The sequence below is a fragment of the Mytilus edulis genome, chromosome 6 (genome assembly GCF_963676685.1).
Source record: "Mytilus edulis chromosome 6, xbMytEdul2.2, whole genome shotgun sequence".
NCBI lineage: Eukaryota > Metazoa > Mollusca > Bivalvia > Mytilida > Mytilidae > Mytilus > Mytilus edulis.
The window spans coordinates 93,049,844-93,073,536 of record NC_092349.1 but is presented as its reverse complement, the minus strand read 5'-3'; the positions used below and the strand labels follow the sequence as shown (position 1 = coordinate 93,073,536).

The 23,693-nt window shown below is 33.6% G+C and overlaps 3 protein-coding genes across 3 annotated transcripts; all 3 read left to right on the top strand.

Annotated features, from left to right (window-relative positions):
* The first annotated feature begins 660 nt into the window (after window positions 1-660).
* LOC139526769 (uncharacterized) lies at window positions 661-1,776 on the top strand. The gene has a single exon (XM_071321936.1). The coding sequence runs from the start codon at window positions 661-663 to the stop codon at window positions 1,774-1,776; it is 1,116 nt and encodes a 371-aa protein (XP_071178037.1).
* Window positions 1,777-14,328: 12,552 nt separating this feature from the next.
* LOC139526767 (uncharacterized) lies at window positions 14,329-15,732 on the top strand. Its single transcript, XM_071321935.1, has one exon. It carries the CDS (start codon window positions 14,329-14,331, stop codon window positions 15,730-15,732), a length of 1,404 nt encoding a protein of 467 aa, XP_071178036.1.
* A 1,516-nt stretch (window positions 15,733-17,248) lies between these two features.
* Window positions 17,249-22,827, top strand: LOC139526766 (DNA repair protein XRCC1-like). The gene is made up of 7 exons (XM_071321934.1): window positions 17,249-17,307; window positions 17,603-17,731; window positions 19,162-19,298; window positions 20,473-20,524; window positions 21,325-21,624; window positions 21,967-22,042; window positions 22,692-22,827. Exons 1-7 carry the CDS (start codon window positions 17,249-17,251, stop codon window positions 22,812-22,814), a joined length of 876 nt encoding a protein of 291 aa, XP_071178035.1. The 3' UTR covers window positions 22,815-22,827.
* The last annotated feature ends 866 nt before the right edge of the window (window positions 22,828-23,693 follow it).

Below are 23,693 nucleotides of genomic sequence, written 5' to 3'. Positions count from 1 at the left end.
ATGCTTGTAAGGTGTCATTTTATCGCGCTTTTGTAGCATGTTTTCCCTTCCTGTTCCTTTGCATGTTTTTTGGCAAATTCATTTTAAAAATTAAACCCTCTACTGTAAAAAAGATACATATGGTAATCTTTGCATTTGAAGCACGTCTTATTTTCTTCTACCTATAGGATAAAACTTTCATATTAATATGTGTATACCAACACGATTAATCATTTGATACAAAAAGATAGTTATATAAATACGGATATTTCTTAGAATTGAGGGGCATCCTTTAAAAGTTACGGTCATCATTTACAAATTACGGTCATCTTAAAAGCAGTTACGGTCAGCCTTGTTATGAATCGCTGATTCTGTTACGGTCATCTCGATTGTGATTTACGGTCATCTTGGCGATTTTTTCAAATCGAATTTCCCGTTTCATGCACATTTCTCAGAAGTAATTAGTGATTTCCGAGTGATTCTTTTATAAATTTACATCGTTTCAATGTATGATTTGTAAAGAAAATGATATAGAAACACTTTAACAGACAATACAGAAACTGACCTAATTTTTCATCCGACATCTTGGGATGACCGTGAATGCAGTTACGGTCATCAGCTTTACCCCAGTGAGACTTGACCAATGATCTTTTGGGAGTATTGCTGCGTTTCAGGAAAGAAATGGTCGAAGTTACTGCAGACGTTCAACATATGTTTCGCTGCTTTGTTGTCAGAAAAGACCACCGAAATTATCTTAGATTTTTATGGCATAAAGACAATGACCTACAGAAGAACCTTGTCGAATACCGCATGAGAGTTCATGTTTTCGGAAATAGTCCGTCACCTGCCGTTGCTACGCTTGGACTCAGAAAAGCAGCTCAAGCATCAGAACAAGAGTTTGGCAGTCACGTGACTAGCTTTGTTACAACAGACTTCTATGTCGACGACGGTCTAACGTCATGTCCTACTAAAGAGGAAGCTGTTAAGCTCATGAAGGACACACAGCAAGCATTAGCAAAATATGGAAACTTACGACTTCACAAGTTTGCCTCTAATTGTGCGGAAGTTATGTCTGCATTTCATGGCAGTGATTTGGCTTCAAATCTTAAAGAATGCGACAGTAAACCCCTACAACGTAGTCCTGGTCTCAGCTGGGACGTAAACACTGATAACTTCTTATTTCAATTATCATCAGAAAACAAACCGATCACTCGGAGAGGAATTTTATCAACGATAAACAGTCTCTACGATCCTCTGGGATTTTTGGCTCCGGTGATTATACAAGGGAAACTCCTATTAAGGAAAATAGTATCAGAAACCATCGATTGGGACCAACCCCTCACTGATGAGACAGCAGATGAGTGGAAATCTTGGAGAGATACTCTAAACATCGAAACATTGCGCATTCCACGTACCTACGTGTCGTATCTCAGCAAAACCACCACAAAGGAGTTACATGTCTTCTCTGATGCATCAGAAAAAGCCATAGCAGCTGTTGCATATCTACGCACGACCGACAGTAGTGGTGAACCAAACATAGGTTTCATTCTTGGGAAAGCTAAAGTTACAAGTGGTCATACTATTCCACGCCTTGAACTATCTGCTGCAGTATTAGCAGTCGAGATAACACAGACCATCATGGATAATTTAGATTTACATATAGACACCGTAAAATTCTACACAGACAGTAAAGTAGTCCTAGGCTACATCAGCAACGAGACAAGAAGGTTCTTTATCTATGTCGCCAATAGAGTAGAGAAAATAAGAAAATTTAGCTCTCCAAGTCAATGGGATTAGGTACCAACTAACCGTAATCCCGCAGACTCGGGAACAAGGTCCGTACCTGCTCACGAAATTCATAGCAGCGAATGGTTATTAGGACCAAGACAACTTCTTTACTCAGAACAAAAGAATTTTGAGGACATATATCAGCTAATAGACCCAGAGGAAGATGGAGAAATACGTGCAACTGTTAATGTTGCAAAAACATTTGCCACACTTGAGCATAAAGGTATCGGAACTGATAGATTCAACAGATTCTCCAACTGGACATCACTTGTGCAAGCGATAGCCTTTTTGGGACGTTTCTCCCGTTTACACGGGTCAAAACAGACAGCACCAGTGACTTCTCTGGAAGGCTTTTCGAATGCCGAAAATTTCATCTTAAAGGGAAATCACACTATTGTTTATACGCATCGCTCTCGGCGCCGCTATAGTGTCGTGACTGTATTATGACGTCGCCGTTTTCGAGTCCGTCGCAAAGGCTGCTAATTTATAAAATAGTGAGCCGCTCAAAGGGACGTTCCACTAAAGCAGGAAAATGATAATGAACATATCATGTTTTTCACAACTGTGATAATTAGATTAAAAATACATTTCCATAAGGAAGGGTCTGATTGTATTGGGGTTTACGGAATACAGAATAATGGTGAATACTGCAGAATAAATTGCAAAAAAAAAGAAGAAAAGATAAGAGAATGATGAGGTGCTAAAATATAAAGAATAAAAAATATTGGTAACACAAACTAAATATTAATAAATGAATGACCCTCTATCCAGACCCTTATGATAAAAAGAACATATCAATTCAAAACACATAATCATCATGCATAATCAACACTAAGAACGTTGGAAATTCATAGCATATTCAATATAATTTAGTACCCTCTCGAACCATTTTCTCGAAAACAAAGTCGGTAACATATACTTTTTTCGGCAGCGTATCGTCGCGATGCGGTATGTAGGGTTCAGATTGTACCTGATATTCATATGATGAAGACATAATCTTTCAATCAGTTTAATTGAGGTCTGGAGCTGGCATGTCAGTTAACTGCTAGTAGTCTGTTGTTATTTATGTATTATTGTCATTTTATTTATTTTCTTTTGTTACATCTTTTGACATCAGACTCGGACTTCTCTTGAACTGAATTTTAATGTGCGTATTGTTATTCTTTTACTTTTCTACATTGGCTAGAGGTATAGGGGGGGGGGGGGGGGTTGAGATCTCATAAACATGTTTAACCCCGCCGCAATTTTGCGCCTGTCCCAAGTCAGGAGCCTCTGGCCTTTGTTAGTCTTGTATGATTTTAAATTTTAGTTTCTTGTGTATAATTCGGAGTTTAGTATGACGTCCATTATAACTGTACTATTATGCATATTTTAGGGGCCAGCTGAAGGACACCTACGGGTGCGGGAATTCTCGCTACATTGAAGACCCATTGGTTGCCTTCGGCTGTTGTTTGCTCTATGGTCGGGTGGTTGTCGCTTTGACATATTCACCATTTCCTTTCTCAATTTTATTCAGTGTATATTTCCGGGGGGAGGGGAGGGGGAGGGGGATATTAATAGATCAAGAGTAACAGCATGTTAGCGTATAGCTTCTGGAATCTGTATTTTTCTTTTCATCAGAGTGTTGTAAAAAAGAACAATGAGTTTCGACTTTCATTTTTTTTCATATCACATGCCGGAAACGTCATAACTATAGTCTTCTATGCTACATGTATAAATAATTCATCCAAAATCTCATTTCATATTTGTATTTATCTGGCTCAGCCTATCGGGTAAATACAAAGCAGGGTCAAAATTAATATGTTCTAGTTCTGAATATGCATTAAACTTGCCACTGGACGTAAATTATGTTTGAAGTGCTATTTGAAATCGTTATTTATTTCACATGTGACGACAGAAATTATCAAAGTGTCTTCCATCGTTCCCAAATGTTCCTTTGACATCTTACGCCTCTTACTTTTTTTTTCTTCTTTTTTTTTGTGGGGGGGAGGGGGAGCATGGAAATGAGTTATTCGTATCTATTAATCATGTCTATTGATATATTAAACGTTAATAAGATAACGCTAGTTGAAAATCATCCAAAACTTTACATCGGTTGCTGGCTGTCGAAGTCAAAGAAAATTTAGCACCGTATTATATTGTACATGTTGCTCAATCTTTCTTTAATGCTTAAAGTTTGTTCAGGCTAACGGCTAACATAATTTTGGCACAAAAATAAATCATATTTTGTTGTATTTCTTTAAACTGTCGTTGACGCACTGTAGGACCAGCAAGTTAAAAATAAGGCCGCTATAGACGTCAAATAATCTGGGAATATCAAACACTATGCCTAGTTTTATATTTTGGTACTATTGATTAACTACAACAACAATAAAATGCTTCACTGAGAGCAGCCTGATACGCCCGCAGATGTTGAACCATGAACAGTTTGGGCACGTTTGGACACAATATTCAAGCTTGATACTGTCTGAGTTTGGATTGTGATCATCAAATTTTTGACATAATAGAGGTTTCTGACACAAAATATATGTGGTCGAAGGTCATAAAAAACTATTGTGCGAAATATGACACCAAAGTTTCATGAGAACTGCTGAAAGCAATATTGAGTTGTTGTCCGAAAACGGAAAATCCCCCTTTTATAATGAATAAAACCCTATAACTCGGAAACATAAAATCTAAAATTCATAAAAAACGAAAGGGAGCTCACGTCAATAGATATAAACAATTCACCAAAGTTTTATGTCAATTGGTTAAAGCGTTCGACATGATGACGACGGACGGGCAGACGGACAACGATATACCATAATATGTCCCGTAAACGAGCGTATACAAATTTAACACGTACTATACATTTGGCTTTAAAAGTCTTAGACTACATCAATAGAAATATTTAACACACACACACACACACATGTATTTATGTAGAGTTACACGTCTTAAGAGTACTGCTAAATAGTAACAAACACATTAATGGTCCGTCTGGTGAAAGAATATTCCACTCATATAGACAAATGTTTTGTGCTGATGTTTATGTAATATTTGCAACTGAAAGTTTGGCAAAATTCAAGAAAACAATGGAGAAAAAGAAAATCCCAAAACAAGTAATAATAGTTCAGATGTAGGTTCGTGTTCAGATCACTTGGCTGTAGACAGTGACACAGTGAGATTGTCGGATTCCGACCATGACTGAAAAGGTCAACCAGTTGTTTTAATACAAAGGTAGCTGATTAGCTCTTGATTCTTCGGTTCTTTTGAGAGAAAAAAAAAATGCCCAATATGATATAGCAGAGAGTGATTAAATTGGCACACAGATTCAATCAGTTATTTTTAAATTAACTATGATTAATCAGTATTGGCAAAAAAAAAGTACATATACCGTAATAAAAGATAAATGTAATAAAAGAATATACATTTAAAGAAAAAGACGTGCACCCACAGAAAACTAGAAACTGCAATCTTAGTAATTTACTCTTAATTTCATCGGATCTCAAAATTTTAACTCTTACCAGAATTTTTACTCTATCTAACAGTATAACTCGGAAGTTTTTAAGTGTAAGTCGAGCTTTGATTAAAACTCGTACTGGAATAAATGTTCGAAATCAAAATAAAACTCGAACTTTAACTCAAAATTTCACTGAAAGTCGAACTTACGTTGGTGCGATTATGGAGCGTTATGTAATTACGGAAATGTTAACCAATTTTAAATTTCTTCCGAAAATGGTGTCGTTAAGGGCTTTTTTTAAAAGTGCCGAGTTTGTGGCTTTTTAATACAGCATTTCAGGTTTTATCTTGTGCGAATGGACAAGTTAGTAAATTTATTCTGTTTGTAGTCTAAATGGAACGTGTTACTTTTCAGCCCGGATACCCTCAGTATTCTGAAGTAGAAGATTCTAAATCTGTAAATCCGGATCCGTAAATTATTTTTAATACGGCATGAGGCAGACATTCGTTTTCCCTATACAACAAATGCAATTAAAAATTCAGATGACTTCAACTTTGACAATTACTTTATAATAGACTGTATGTAATGTTAAAACGTTTCATTAGATTGATAAAAATATCAATTAATAATCGAAATACCTTGAAAAAATGTTATTATATTTTGTAGTGAAAAGGTTTAAGTCAACCCAATAGTTCCAAGCATTGCAAGAAATGCTCCTATGTTAGCAACGTCGTTCTCTCAGCGTTTGTTATATAGTTCCCGCCAAAAATCGATAATAAGATTATTTCCGTTTTAGCGGATTTAAAACATCGGTGACCCCCCTTTTTTATTTATGCTTTTAAAATCTCCCCTGAAGCTGCAACTTATGCAGAAGTTTGAAGGAAAAAACATTAGTAGATTTTTTTTATTTCAAGAAAAATCTATAATAAATAGAAATTAAAAATGGCGGGAAATGTTCAAAGGCCTTGAAAAATAAGGAAACTGAGAAAAATAAATGTGCATAAGGTAAAAGTTACAATTGAATGTTTTAGTTTTACCAGTTAAAGATCGTTTTTCAATAATTTCGCCTTCAATTAGCAACTTAGAGCGCTATTTCTATATTTCGTTATAACGCGATTCTTTACTTTTTGATGACGTCATATCTCGATAACAACATCGGTGACCCCAATTTTTTTTCCGCCTAAAATGTTGTAATAAGTATGATCTGTCTGCATGCAAAATTTCAATAAATTATTATTAGTAGTATAAATAGTGTGATTTCCCTTTAAGTACAGTTCTTTATAAGAACCAGGCAGAGTGCCATATACATGTGATACATGGGGGGTTTCAGATTTTATCTATAATTGGCCTAGTAGAAGCAATAAATGAATTCTGCTCAAAAAATAATTTTTGAGTGGAAAATATGAGTGGTTGCCATGGTAACGGACACACAATTTTTTGGTTGTTAAGCGTAGTAAAATCTTTCAAAAATCAGCTAAATCACCACATTTCAGAGCATGATTAGGAATAGAATCATGCATTATTCATTAATTTTCATATGTAACATTGATAGAACTTGGTTTAGGCTTCATTTTAGTGAAGATTGCATGTCAACCAAATTTGTAGATTTTTTGAAAAATTTTGCGAAAAAATGCACATTTTCAACTTTTCTGAAATTGGGATTTTAGCGAAATTAATAAATTTTCTCTGGTGTTTTTCAGAAAAGTGCGAATGTGTACAGAATAGTTAGCACTGTAGTTATGAAGTTTGGATACTACTTTACCGAATTAATAGAAAAATGTGTGGGATTTTTTTTAGTTTTATCACCATAGCAACCGATTTTTTCCTTGGAAACGAAATTTTCATTTGCAGAATATTGTAGTCTAAGAGCTTATAAATGTCCTGAATTGTTTAATAACCGATAAGAAAATACATAAAAGCTAACGCAAACTTTAAATTACTATCGTCAAGTGTTGTTGACTTCAATTGTTACCACGGAAACACATATTATCCATAGCAACATCCACTAAAAAAAAGCATAAATAGAAATTTATGTAAAAAAATATAAAAAAAGAGGGTGTTTATTTTCAAATTGGAGTATGACTTCATTCTTTGCTTCACTCACAGTCTTGTCTGGGTTTTTTCTTCAGATTGTTCAATAAATGTAATATATAATGAAACATTGGGGTTGGGGGGCATGGAAAAGGGGGGACGGGGTATGTTTTTTTTAAAATGTTGCATACAAGTAGATACTTGAAAAGATAATTGCGTTTCGTTGTCCGAAGACACATTGGTTTTCGCACTATAACTTTAGTTTAAGTAAATAGAAATCTATGAAATTTTAACACAAGAATAATTATAACAAAAGAAAGGTTGCGATTGATTTTGGTCCCAACAGTTTAGGAATAAGGGGCCAAAAAAGGGCCCATTTAGGCATTTTCTTGGTTTTCACACAATAACTTTAGTATAAGTAAATAGAAATCTATGAAATTCAAACACAAAGTTTATGAACACAAAAGAAAGGTTAGGATTGATTTTTGGGGTTTTGGTCTCAACAGTTTAGGAATTAGGGGCCAAAAAGGGGCCCAATTAAGCATTTTTCTTGGTTTTCGCACCATATCTTTAGTATAAGTAAATAGAAATCTATGAAATTTAAACACAAGGTTTATGACCATAACAGGAAGGTTGGGATTGATTTTGGGAGTTTTGGTCCCAACAGTTTAGTAATTAGAGACCCAAAGGGTCAAAATTTAACTTTGTTTGATTTCATCAAAAATTGTATAAGGTTCTTTGATATGCCGAATCTGACTGTGAATGTAGATTCATATTTTTTGGTCACGTTTTTAAATTAGTCTACATTAAGGTCCAAAGGGTCAAAAATTAAACTTAGTTTGATTTTAACAAAAAATGAATTATTGGGGTTCTTAATATGCTGAATCTAACCATGTATTTAGATTTTGGATATTGGATCATGATAGGTAATGTCCAATTTTTAAGTTTTTAAGTTTAAGTTCTTAGACCACATTTATTCTGTGTCAGAAAACTATGCTGTGTCAACTATTTAATCGCAATCCAAATTCGGAGCTGTATCAAGCTGGAATGTTGTGTCCATACTTGCCCCAACTGTTCAGGGTTCGAACCCTGCGGTCGTATAAAAATGTGGAGCATCTGGTTTAAGGTTAAAATATGATGAACTTCATGGGATTGCAATAGCCTGGCCAACCTGGCTTATGGAAAGGCAAGATATGGCCCTAACAATTGTAAGAAAATTCTTAATTTCTTATGGCACACATCCGTCTGAGATGTTATTCCACCAGCATAAATCACAAAATTATCCCGTATCCCGGGGGGTGGGGGGTTGTTGTTGTAGTATGTTTAACCCATGTTCGTCAGTACATTAGTCGTCACAAAGTTGGTTTCCATTTTATAATTTTAGTTTGTCTCAATCAAATCTTATAAAAAATGTATACACACAGAGATCAAGTTTGAATTTTGTTGGTGTCACTATTAACTGTATAATTTGCCTCAAATGGCCTGGTTAACTAAAGAAATTTCTAAAAGTAACCATTTGATCTTAGGAGAACCTTTCTGGAGCCCTCTTTTTGTCATACATACAATATTATATTTTTCGACTTTCATGTCGATTTTTTTTAATTTGGCTGTCATGTGAAAAGTGTTTTCGGTAAACAGGAAGTGGTTTAGTGGTTGACAGCCCATTGGTCCGACAGCCCATTGGTCCAACAGCCCATTGGTCCGACAGCCCATTAGTCCGACAGCCCATTGGTCTGACAACCCATTAGTCCAACAACCCAATAGTCTGACAATCCATTGCTTCGACAGCCCAAAACTCGGACAACCCATAAGTCCAACACTCATCAAGTCAAGCCTAAGGGTAACAGGATAAAAAAAATTGTCTGTCTGTATTATCACGTTTAGATATAATAACATGTTTATAAAGAAATAAATCCGTATATATAACATAAGGCTAAGGTAGTTCGAATACTTAACTTTCTATATACTCAATTCGAAATCTGTATGATATAGAATAAAACAGAACAGAATATTTCATTTTTCCAAATTAAAGGGTCTATAAAAAGCATATAAACAACCAGTGATTGTGCGAACTACTGATGATGCCCCGCCCAAATATTTCGTTGTTGAGTTGTGAATCTGAAAAAGCATCACACAGTATAGCTGACTAATATAAACCTTGAAACCAAATTTCAGAAATCATTTTTTTTGTAGTTCCTCAGAAAAATATGACGATTTTTTTTAATTTAGTTGTCATGTGAAAAGTGTTTTCGGTAAACAGGAAGTGGTTGAGTAATGAATCTGAAAAACTTATCACAGATATAGCCGACTTCAACAAACCTTTCAGAAATCCTTGTAATGTAGTTCATGAAAAAAATGCAACGAAAATATTCATGGGACAGAGGGATGAACTGATGGACAGACTGACGGATGGACGGTTGGAAGGACGGACAGACAGAGGTAAAACAGTATATCCCACTTTTTTTGAAGCGGCGGTATAATGATTGGATCAACATGAAGACTTTACAACAATAATAATATGATATAATTATCTGTATAGCATCATAAGCCTCAGTCACAATCGGAGCCAAAACAAAATAGAAAAAAAAACCTATATATATCAAATAACAGTCAGTATCAAGACATGTACTACATAATTCAAAAGAACTATTGTTTAACAATACAATCGTCAGTATCCTCCATAATAGTAAAGTTTTCTTGTGTTAACATCGAGATGTGCATGATGTGCTAGAAATGTGCTCAAATTATTATGAAGTGAGCATTCGATTGAAAAATGTACTCATCCTCAACTCTATCAGCTGTACATTACGAGTATCTGGCATTTTTCAATTCTTAATGTAATGGGGGAGCACCGATTCTTAATTAACATATGCACTACCTTTCTTAAACTCTACAGAAGCGTATTGGCTCCACACATTTTTTTAAATTTTTCTTCCAATGTTTGCGAAATAATGCAAACCTTTGTGTTATCTTATTTCTTATTTAAGATTCAAAGGAAACAGTAGTTATTAATAGAGGAGGCTGTATTTATATTAAAATGTATCACCATTGTAGTCATTGCAAAGTAAAATGCTTGTATAATTAATTCATATCATTGACTTCAATAATGAGTAAGATAATATTAGAAAATGGGGTATGAATGCCAATAAGAAAAATCCATCTAAGTCACTATTCGTAAAAGTAAACCATCATACTATTAGGCCAAAGTACGGTTTTCAACACAGAGCATTGGCTTACACTGAACAACAAACTATAAAGGCCCCCAGAAACGATATACTTGTTACTACTAATATATATATTACAAATAAAATTGAGTATATTAAGGTTATATGGAAGAAAAAAAAAAAAACCCTGCTGATATAGCTATAACCGAATATAAATATACTTCCAAAATAAGCTCTCGTTTGAGAACCGTGTAAAGTAGGTTGGCAATAAATATATAGAATGAAGATGTTTTATTAATAAAATCTTGTTCTCTCTATTCAAATTGCTACCCAAGCATCTTAAAAATACTTCATTATATTGAAAGGAAAATTCAATGACTTTCTATCAAAAAATCTTGATCATATTCTGAGATTTAAAAAAAATGTTTCCTTATTAAAAATTCATTTTAAAGCAGAAAGATAAAGGAGTAGGTTCAGTAAGACCCCTTTTTGGCCCCAAAATATAGCAGTTTTACAAAATTGTGAAAATGTTATCTTTCAACTATCTATTGGAAAGTAGAAAGTTTCTGCTACATAAATATGAGCTGTTTTTGACCATACAATACACATATATCGCGTACTACAATGTACTAGCATAATTAAGTCATGCTAAATTACTGAAATCTTCACAATTGTAGCATTTTAGTTAAAGTTTAGACGGTTTCCGTCTTAAACGAAAGAGGCTGCATTCGTGTTCATCCATAATATTTGAATGCAAGTTGTATTTAGTGATAATACATAACATATATAAAGGTTGTGGATGAACATGGATGCGGCCACTTTTATTTTTGACAAAAACCGTATGAAAAGTGGCATTTTTTGGCATATTTGATAGATTTGTCATATTTAAGCTCACATTGGAGCGTTTTTAATGACTAAATCAATTAAAATCTTTCACATTAACCAATCGATTCTATTGAAATAGACACTTAAAGTGTTTAAAAAGTGTCTTAAATCTTCCGTTAGATGAACTTGAAATTTGAGGCCGAAATGGGCCTTTGCCGGACCTACTCCTTTGTCCATTTGAGTTGGAGTTTCACAATTGTGTGACATTATTTTGGATCTTCCTATTTAAATATAAGTGAATGTCGATAGGGGATTAATAAAGGAATCAAAAGAGTAAAAAAATATACAGATCAATGTGCTTGTTTTCGAGATATTAGCCATTGAAATTTTGGCGGGAAAATATTCTCTCTTGACTTTTCATAGCTTTATCATTGACACTGGCAGGTTTACATTCTCAACCAGATGCTCCGCAGGGCGCAGCTTTATACGACCGCAGCGGTTGCACCCTGAACGGTTGGGGCAAGTATGGACACAACATTCAAGCTGGATACAGCTCTAAATTTGGATTGTGATTAAATAGTTGACACAGCATAGGTTTCTGACACAGAATGAATGTGGTCTAATGAACTTAAAAATTTTTTTATGCCTTTGAGCAATTCACTTTGCTGTTGAATATTAATCCTCTCAAAAAAATGTTTGAAGAAATTTTCTTTTTCTTTATTAATTCTGAAATGAGAAAAATTTACCCCCCCCCCCCCATTTTTTTCCACATCCCATTTTCCCTTTTTCCAAAACTGATCTCAATTTAAATTTCTAATGGAGTTTGCAACAATAACTACTCATTTAAATACATCATAAAATACTAAAATGTAACAAAAGGTGCTTGTTATCACTGAATGGTAAAGATTGTTTTAATTTATCAGTTGGTAGTAAAAGTGAATATACATTGTATATTGTATAAAACAACGATTTAAGTTGACTCAACTACAATTCTGGACAAAGAAAGATAACTCCAATCAATTGAGAATTTCTTGCTATTGCACAATATTGTGCAATTAGATGTTTCTGGCTATTGCGCAATACTGTGCAATTGAAAATATTTGCTATTGCACAATACTGTGCAATTGAAGATTTCTTGCTATTGCGCAATACTGAGCAATTGAAAATTTCTTGCTATTGCACAATACTGTGCAATTGAAGATTTCTTGCTATTGCTGAATACTGTGCAATTGAAAATTTCTTGCTATTGCACAAAACTTAATATAATAATTTTGGATCCTGATTTGAACCAACTTGAAAACTGGGCCCATAAAAAAAACCTAAGTACATGTTTAGATTCAGCATATAAAAAAAGCCAAAGAATTCAATTTTTGTTAAAATCAAATTTAGTTTAATTTTGGACCCTTTGGACTTTAATGTAGATCAATTTGAAAACGGGACCAAAAATTAAGAATCTACATACACAGTTAGATTCGGCATATCAAAGAACCCCAATTATTCAATTTTTAATGAAATCAAACAAAGTTTAATATTGGACCCCAATTTGGACCAACTTGAAAACTGGGCTAATAATAAAAAATCCAAGTACATTTTTAGATTAAACATATTAAAGAATCCCAAGGATTCAATTTTTGTTAAAATCAAACTAAGTTTAATTTTGGACCCTTTGGACCCTTTTTGGCACTTAATTCATAAACTGTTTGGACCTCAACTCCCAAAATCAATCCCAACCTTCCTTTTGTGGTCATAAACCTTGTGTCAAAATTTCATCGATTTCTATTCACTTTTACTAAAGTTAGAGTGCGAAAACTATAAAAGTATTCGGACGACGCAAGACGACGACGCAGGACGACGACGACCACGCCAACGTGATAGCAATATACGACGAAAAATTAAAATTTTTGCGGTCGTATAAAAACTATCAAAGAAAAATTTAAATTTTATAAGACTTTTACAGATGGCTTATCATTATACATGTAAAAGATTTATAAAAAGATAAATGGGGGTCCATGCCATTTTTTTAAGGCTTTCAAATGAATAAAACATGAGGTTTCCGAAAATCTGACAAAAATCCCAAAACATGACAAGCGAACTTCAATGTACCTTAACTAAGCTCTGAAGCTAAAACCAAGTTATAGATTATCGATCTTATATATGAAATTTCTGAAGAAAAAAATGATTCTATTTATAATCAGGCTCTCCGACTAAACATAATCTTTTCAAGAATCTACATGTATGATATCTTTAAAAAATAAACCTACCCCCCACTTTTTCTAACCTTCCAATCCCAATATTACATTATATATTACATTTGTTGAACCTAATGAAAAGAACAGAAAAGACTGTAAGTGAAGCAAAGCATGCAGTCATATTCCAATTTGAAAATAAACACCCTCTATTTATGTATTTTTTTTACATAAATTTCTATTTATGCAATTTCAGATTGAATGTTGCTATGGATAATATGTGTTTCCATGGTAACAATTGAAGACCCGCGTTAGCTTTTAAGTATTTTCTTATCGGTTATTAAACAATTCAGGACATTTAAGCTCTTAAACTGCAATATTCTGCAAATAAAACTCCGTTTCCAAGGAAAAAATCGGTTGCTATGGTGATAAAACTTGAGAAAATCCCACGCATTTCACTACTTGATTTGGTAAAGAAGTATCCAAACTTCATAACTGCAGTGCTAACTATTCTGTACACGTTTGCACTTTTCTGAAAAACACCAGAGAAAATTTGACATTTCAGCAAAAATCCCAATTTCAGAAAAGTTGAAAATATGCATTTTTTCGCAAAATTTTTCAAAAAATTTACAAATTTGGTTGACATGCAATCTTCACTAAAATGAAGCTCAAACCAAGTTCTATCAATTTTACATATGAAAATTAATGAAGAATGCATGATTCTGTTCATCCTCAGGCTCTGAATTGTGGTGATTTAGCTGATTTTTTAAAGATTTTACCACGCTTAACAACCAAAAAATAAAGTGTCCGTTACCATGGCAACCACTCATATTTTCCCACTCAAAATTATTTTTTGAGCAATATTCATTTATTGCTTCTACTAGGCCAATTATAGGAAAAATTGGAAACCTTCATGTATCGCACTCTGCCTGGTTCTTACAAAGAGCTGTACTTAATATCTGCTCAATATGAAGTTTACGGAGATGAAATAGATTGCATTAAACGTCAGGAACAAATTAATAAGCGGAGCCCGATAGCTAACCTCAATCCGTTTTTGGACGAACAAGGACTATTACGAGTAGGAGGCCGTATTGCCAAATCTGACTTAGACCTCCGTGAAAAGAAACCATTGATCGTCCCTGGATGTTATCATATAGCGACATTATTAGTTCGACACTACCACAACAAGATAAAACATCAAGGTCGCCATTTCACAGATGGAGCGATTCGATCCGCAAGATTTTGGATCGTAGGAGCAAAACGCTTGATATCATCTATTATTCACAAATGTGTGACATGCCGCAAACTCAGAGGAAAAACCGATTATCAAATCATGTCTGATTTGCCAGAGGACCGTCTTGAAACTTCACCTCCGTTTAGTAACGTTGGAATAGACACCTTTGGACCCTGGACAATTGTTTCACGTAAAACACGTGGTGGATACGCCAACTCAAAACGTTGGACAATTTTATTCACATGCTTAGTGACAAGACCTATTCACATCGAATTAATCGAGGAAATGAGTTCTTCAGCCTTCATTAACGCTGTCAGGAGATTCGCCGCTATAAGAGGCCAAGTTAAGATTTTCCGATCTGACCGTGGAACGAACTTTATCGGCGCAATCGACGATTTAAAGATTGACTCAATCAACGTTGAAGATGGACCCTTCAAGAACTTTCTGTTCAATTCTGGTACAACTTGGATCTTCAATCCGCCGCATTCGTCCCACATGGGTGGAGCCTGGGAAAGAATGATTGGTATCACTAGGAGAATTCTTGATTCTATGCTTCTTAACGCAGCCGGAAGAAGCCTAACAAATGACGTGCTCAACACACTAATGGCAGAAGTTTCAGCAATAGTGAACTCTAGACCTCTAGTACCGGTATCAACAGATCCAGAGAATCCGTTAATATTAACTCCGGCTATGTTATTGACGCAGAAAACCGACTACATTTTCACTTCAGACCATCTTGGGGAATTCGACAAACGAGATCTCTGTCTTGCCGAATGGAGACGAGTACAGGCTCTAGCCAGTGTTTTCTGGTTCCATTTGAGGAAGGAGTACCTGCCGTTACTACAACAACGACGAAAATGGACCGAAGATCGCCGTGATCTCATCGAAGGAGACGTCATTCTTCTAAAGGACAAAAACATTTGCCGTACCCAATGGCCCGTTGGAATTATGGTGAACTCATTTAAAAGTTCAGACGAACATGTCCGAAAAGCAGAAGTGCGAGTAATCGTTAATGGAAAAGCCACAACCTACACCCGCCCTATCGTGGACATGATTCTTCTCATAGAGAACAAACCTGTGTAATTATATGTATATATTTTGGATTAATATAGTGACATTCACATTTGGAATTATACTTTCTGGAATAGTGATATCAGGTAGATTTCAGACGGGGAGTATTCTGGATCACATACGCAACTATATTTAATATAAAGTCTATTGGATTCGATTTTCAGATATTCATATTTTCCGGAAATAATCTGGACTTATCCGTATTTTCACTACCGTTTACTTTCTCTTCCTCACCTGTCTATTGCAAATGGATGCCACGACAAATCTGCTCCTGTGGATATTGTGACAAATCACCGTCAAGTACGTTTCAAATCGATTATAAACTGTTAAATATATATACCGTTAATTCCGTTAACTTGAATTCCACGTTTATTCAACAAATACGAACTGTAATTGTTATTTCTATGAATTGAACTGCAAATTCTACTTTCGTTTTTGACATGATATTAACGTTGCTTTGAACATTCATATATTTCTTTCGTGCATATTGTAAAATATTGTATTTGTATTTCTTTCAGTTTACCAAACAATACACACTCTGTAAAACTCCTGTATCATTTCTGGTGGAATTAAAATCTACAATCTTCACACACAAGTTGTTATTCTTTATAATTTGCCGAGATTGCGATACAGTCCAATGGTTATACTAGCTGAGTCAAGCTCAGCATAAGAACAGATCATAACAGATGCTTAAACTGATGAGGTATAATAACAGATAAATTTCAAAAATCATAAAATTCTTTGACACCAAAAAGTGATTTTATCATACTTATTTCTTTGTTTGAAATTCATATATACAGAAAATATCCCCTTTTTTCTAGTCACAGAATAAAAGGAAACATACAGACGATTCAGATGATGAGCCCTCTGGCTGTGGTACCCCAGTCCCATCACTGACGAAACAGTCAACCAGTATCAGTTCCACAGCTTCGTCTTGACAATGCTGCAAAACGTGAATCAGTACCTCCATTAAAGAAAACTAAACGTAAGGGCAACAAGTTAGGATAAAACTACAAAATAATTATATTGAATATGGGTTGAACTAAACATATTTATAACTACAAAATAGTTGTGTTTTGAAGACATTATAGTTTACTTAAAGGAATACACAAAAGAAATGTAATATTTTGAAGACATTATAGTTTACTTAAAGGAATACACAAAAGGAATGTAATGTTTTGAAGACACTATAGTTTACTTAAAGGAATACGCAAAAGGAAGTTACTAACCTCATTATGTGAATATTTAATCTCTGAGTATCCAGTATATACCAAAGGTAGATATTTTGTTTGCCAGTCAGATGTTTTTTCCATCAAATTATTTACAATAAGTAACATTTTTTACATTAAAACTCCTTACAGTTTCATATAATATACTAAGAGTAATCTTATTTAGACTAAAAATAGATATTTTTTAAATATTTCATTTATTTATTTGGAAAAAACTAGATTAAAAGTTTATTTTTTCTAGAAAAATTGTAAGAAATCAGATACTTTCATAAACATGATTAGTGTGAAAATGTGACACGATGAATATCACCTTAATGAATAATGAAGACTTTGAAACATTCACCTCACTGATCAACTGGTAATGTCATTCTGAAAATACAACAAAATAAAAAGTACAGACCATGTTTGTGTGGTGTGAAATTCAAGAGCAAATAATATACCAATATAACCATATTGGCATCAGAATATTAATTTTCAATCGTTTTAATGATTATCTCCCTTAGAATGTAAAATAGTTTTTATATAGGTCCCAGGTTTATTTGATCGAGATTTATATACTGTCTGTAATTTCTACTTTATTTGTTATATGTATCCATAAATAAAAAAAAAATTAAATGTGATATCAAATGTATACCATAAAATACTTGTACAAGGTTCTTGTACTACAGATGTGCTTTCTCAAACACACCAAAGTATAACCAGGTCAGAGGGAAAGGGAAAATAGTCAAAAAAGATTGGATATTACAAAGTTATAAACAGAAGAAACTGTTACCATGGAGAAAGTAAGTGTTTACATTGTTGTCATGGAGACATTGTAAACTATATACCACACAGAATGGTAGTACATTGCATAGACAATTTTACTTCATATCCAATCGAACATTCAGTTCTATACAGAAATACATGATAACCAATAGAATAACACTCTTAAATATATTAAGGACTCAAGGAGACATCAACCCATATACACAAATAATCAAACAACTTTTAAAGGTCTACATACACTCTTTAATGAACAAAAATGCATGTGTATACTTTGTTGTTTATATGCAATTTAATATCTAATTGCCACAAAATTACTATAGAAGAAAAAGGTTGATATTGCAAGGCTTATTGATAAGAAAGAAAATAATTAAATATGTTTAATTGTATTGTGAACTTGTTTTTATGCCCCTGCCGTAGTGGAGGGGGCATTAAGTTTTTCCCTTGTTCAAAGTTAGTTTCTATTCTCTATCGTTAGTTTGCAACCAAATGTTATGAACTTATAAGAAATACTTATTACCATAAAACACAGATCAAGTTTGAATTTTAATGACTTCATTTTTACTGTTGTAAAGATGTCCCTTTACAAATGGAAAAATTGCTGAATTTTTCGCTTCCCTTCTCTAACTTTAGTTTGCCTCAACCAAATAGTATGAACCTAACAAAATGCTTATAACAACAAAACACAGATCAAGTGAGAATTTTGGTGGCGTCACTTTAACAATTTACGGTAATGAATTTCTGAATTTCATTTTCATTTTAAAACTTAAATTTGCATCAACCAAATTAATGAAACTTACACACAATACTTATTACGACAAAACTCAAATCAAGTACATATTTGGATAGTGTCAATTTTACAGTTCTTCAGTTATGTCCCTTTATAACTTTATATAATATGCAAGCAGAGGCATCATCTGTGTCCTATGGATACATTCTCTATTTTTTTATATGATTATTTTCCTTAGAACACTTAGCTCACTGGAATGAAACCAAAACTTTAACAATTATATAGACAGCTATAAAAAAAAAAACATGGTGAAAAGAAATAATTTCATTCAGAAAATTCATGTCATATATACATTTCATAATTTTTGTTTATAAACCTTTTAGGAGTAAGATGCAATTTTTACTGACCTTTGATTTATAATTAATAAAAATGTTCATACTATATATGGTTAGGTTTAAATGGGTATTTAATCAAATCTTACAAATTAAAGTGAGATTTAAACATTCAATGTAAATAAACATTTTCAAAGTGTTGTAAAGTACCTTTTCATAGCATCAATTCTGAATTTGATGTCATGAATATAAGTGACGTCAACCAATCAAAATGAAGGTACAAACAATGTTGCATTATAATTCTTTATTGATGTTTGTTATTAAATTTTGCATTGATGATTGATTAATTTGTTAATTTGTTTACATTGTTGTTACATTTGTTGCTTAGTTACCGTCTTGGCGATGCTGACTCACCAGATGAATCCAGTACTGACGAGGATGATTATGTTCCCAAAAAGTCTCCTCCAAAGAAAAAACCATCTGAAACTAAACCACCAAAGAAAACACCACCTAAACCAAGCAAAGGTAAGCTTACCATTGAAAACCTCACCTTTACCAAACAAAGGTAAGCTTACCAATGAAAACCTCATCTAAACCAAACAAAGGTATTCAGCTTACCAATGAAAACCTCATCTAAACCAAACAAAGGTGTTAAGTTTACCAATGAAAACCTCATCTAAACCAAACATAGCTAGTATTATATTGTATAAACTGTTTGCTTTATATGCATGTCCATTATATTATACTACTATTTCAACTTTGTATTGTATTATGGAAAAGACTTCATAAGTATGATTTACTTGTGTTTAATCCATTTTGCTTTTAATTCAGCAAATAAAATATGTTTAATCCAAACCAAACATATGTGAGCTGACCACAGCAAACCTCAACTTAACTAAGCAAAAGTAAGCTGACCACAGAAAACCTCACCTAAACTAAGCATAAGTAGGCTGACCACAGAAAACCTCACCTAAACTAAGCAAAAGTAAGCTGACCACAGAAAACCTCACCTAAACTAAGCAAAAGTAGGCTGACCACAGAAAACCTCACCTAAACTAAGCAAAAGTAAGCTGACCACAGAAAACCTCACTCAAATGAAGCAAAGGTCAGCTGACCACAGAAAACCTCACCTAAACTAAGCAAAAGTAGGCTGACCACAGAAAACCTCACCTAAACTAAGCAAAAGTAGGCTGACCACAGAAAACCTCACCTAAACTAAGCAAAAGTAAGCTGACCACAGAAAACCTCACTCAAATGAAGCAAAGGTCAGCTGACCACAGAAAACCTCACTCAAATGAAGCAAAGGAAAGGAAACCACTCTTAATACAAGAATAAAGCCCACCCAAACTAACAAAAGGAAAGTGGTGTATGAACTCTTTTCATTAAATTCCTACTTTAATATACTCACTTCTTTGCTCTCTATATGTTGATGATAAGACGCATGGCTTACTGACTAAAAGTAAAATATAACCTACCAAGAAAATATGATTGCATTAGAGAATAGACGAATTGATGAACTCTTCAAATACATATAAAAAACTAATTAATATTAATTATTCTGAACAAAAATAAACATTAATGTTAAACACTCTACCACACATGTACTGATTTTATTTAATGTTAAACACTCTACCACACATGTAATGATTTTATTTAATGTTAAACACTCTACCACACATGTACTGATTTTATTTTTCAGAAGCAATGGACATGTCTGATTCAGGAGATGACACAGAAGATGAAGTTAGGAGGTATGTATATATATTTTGTCATGTGACTTTTTACACCCTCAACCATCTCATTGCAAAGTTCTTTCATGTTGCTGAATCTTGTCTGAATTTATTTTAAAGTTTTAGAAAATGTAATGTTTTAAAAGCAATATTGCTGATGATGAACCTTGAGTAAATCTGTGTATTAGCTACAATTTTGAACTTGCTATTTATATAATAATGACTGTCTTCTTAGCCGTATTTGGCACAACTTTTTGGAATTTTGGATCCTCAATGCTCTTCAATTTTGTACTTGTTTGGCTTTATGAATATTTTGATGTGAGCGTCACTGATGAGTCTTATGTAGACGAAAAGTGCATCTGGCATACTAAATTATAATCATGGTACCTTTGATTACTATTTACACCACAGGGTCGGTGCCACTGCTGGTGGATGTTTCGTCCCTGAGGGAATCACCAGTCCAGTAGTCAACATTTCTGTGTTGACATGAATATCAATAATGTGGTCATTTTTTTTAATTTCCTGTTTACAAAACATTGAATTTTTCGAAAAACAAAACCATTTTCGCAGGCAAGGATTACCTTAGCCGTATTTGGCACAACTTTTTGAAATTTTGGATCCTCAATGCTTTTCAATTTTGTACTTGTTTGGCTTTATGAATATTTTGATATGAGCGTCACTGATGAGTCCTATGTAGACAAAACGTGCGTCTGGCGTACTTAATTAGAATCCTGGTACCTTTAATAACTATTTATATCTAGGGTGATGAATTGAATCGAGTTATCGTTGATGCATTGTGAGAATGACTGTTTTATATCTAGGGTGAAGGCAGAGATAGATAATCCAAAGGGATCAGTGAAAAAAGATGATGATGATCCTTATAATGCCTCTACTGATGAAGAGGCCCCATCATCATCTAAAAAGGAATCACCAATAAAGAAAGGAGCCCAATCATCATCCAAGAAGGAACCACCCAGTAAGAATGGAGCAGTAGATGATGGAAATGATTCAGGCTTTCCTGAACTACCAGACTTCTTTAGGAAGAAACATTTCCTTCTGTATGGAGAATATAATGAGAGAACAAGACGTAGTATGGTACGATATATCACAGCTTATGACGGGTAAGTCAGATAAAATATAATAATATTTCTTGTTTAATGAGAATGCTTTAGACTTAATTCATTTCAAATTAGATATATATCTTGTAAAGAATGTTATATTGAAATATGGAAAAGAGGGGGGGCGGTGGTAGGTTTCCAGCTATTTTTATAATGATTTTTTAAAAGAAATTTTCTACCTGTCAGTGTTATAGTTTTTATTCTGTTATAGTTGCTGTTTTTTTTTCTACACATTGTGTATGTTATTTGGCCCTCCTCTGGCTATTGTATACATGAGCATGCTCATAGCTGTGAATAAGCTTTATGTTGTCAACCTTAAATTAATAATGATATTTATAATTACAGGGAGTTAGAAGACTATATGTCTGACAAAGTTAACTTTGTGGTCACTAACTCAGAGTGGGACCAGAACTTTGATGATGTAAGTACCAGTATATAGAGAAGGGACTAAAGGGACTACTATAGAAGGGGTGGATCAGGAAGGTGGGGTATTTCTTTATTTCAAAAGACTCTGCTGCAAAGTCCTTTTGTCCATTAGACAGAATTCTCCTCACCGTTGCTTCCTTTCATGGACCAGCAATCAAGACAAAGTTTTTGTGGTCAAGTTTGTATCTCAGATCGGTACCGTCAGCAATTGGTTAACTACATTTGGTGTACTGTAAGACGTACATGTCTGGCTCACAGAGTTCATTTAACCTTGAATTTACCTTCATGGTTCAATAGTCAACATTATTTTTCACAGGTCTATATTTCAGATACTAAATGCAATAAATACAATAGGTCAACTACATTTTGTGTATTAAATTATTGTAAGATGTACATGTATCAAGTTGACACTGAATACTTTTATAGGTCTTGCTCGGTACTGATGAACGTTTTGAGAAAATAATTCATTTTTTTCTCAAACTTTGAAGAAATGAGTCGGAGTAGCAGCTGCAAGCTCTTGAATATTTAAATGACCATGAGTCCTAAAAGATATGAATGAATTGAAAATAAACTGTGAAAAGATCTCCCATTAATACCTTAAGTATACTCAAACAATTTAATGAGATAGTCGTTTATGTTTGCAGGCTTTAACAGACAATCCAAGTCTGATATTTGTAAAGCCAATATGGGTAGCCAAATGTCATGACAGATCCAAGTTTGTACCGTACCAGCCCTTTGTTGTAATTCCAGTGGATGATGATGATTAGATCAACTTTTGACACGGCGTCATAACTCCAGCAGAACCATGCTGACATCATAAATGTTAATGTTGGAACACATAGTGTGGTAGAGTTGTTTGCATTAGAAACCGTTGACATTTGGTAGTGGTATGATTCCATATGAAGTACTGTAAATTCAGATATTATTACATGCATTTATTATTTAGATTTTGTCATTTAAAACTAAAACTCGATTTTAATTTTTAGTGATATTGAGAAAAATCCTATTCAATTCATATAAAAAATCTCAATATGCGAAATTAAATTATTACAATTTTAACCCTGTCTCATATTTGCAAAAATAAAAACATGGCAATAATTTCTGAATTTACAGTACTTCATAATTTATTTAGACTTTGTCAGGTGATATAATATAACACTACCTCTAGCTTTTAAATTTGATTCATTTAGAACAGAGTATAATTGTTTTGGATAATGAACAAATTAATTTTGTATAATGTTCATCCATTTTATGATTAAAAATTGTTACAGCTAATTTCCTAAAGCATGTAGAGCAAGACTTCAGTTAGCTTGCTTGCTTTTTTTTTTTTATACAATAACAATCATTAGGATAACACCCAATTAAATTCAAATATTATATATACAGGCTAAACTATCGACTTCATTTTCAGAAAACGACATCTGTAACAAACATAAACTTTTAGCTACTTCTTTACAAGCAGAACCAAACACAATGAAAGTCCCAACTATGTACTGGCTTCCGAAGCTGCACAAAAAACCTTACAAATATAGATTTATTTCATCTTCCAGCCATTGTTCAACTACTAAATTGTCTGTTTTACTTACTAGTACACTTGGTACAATAAAAAACCTGATAATAAATTGTTCAAATAAGGCCTTTGAAAA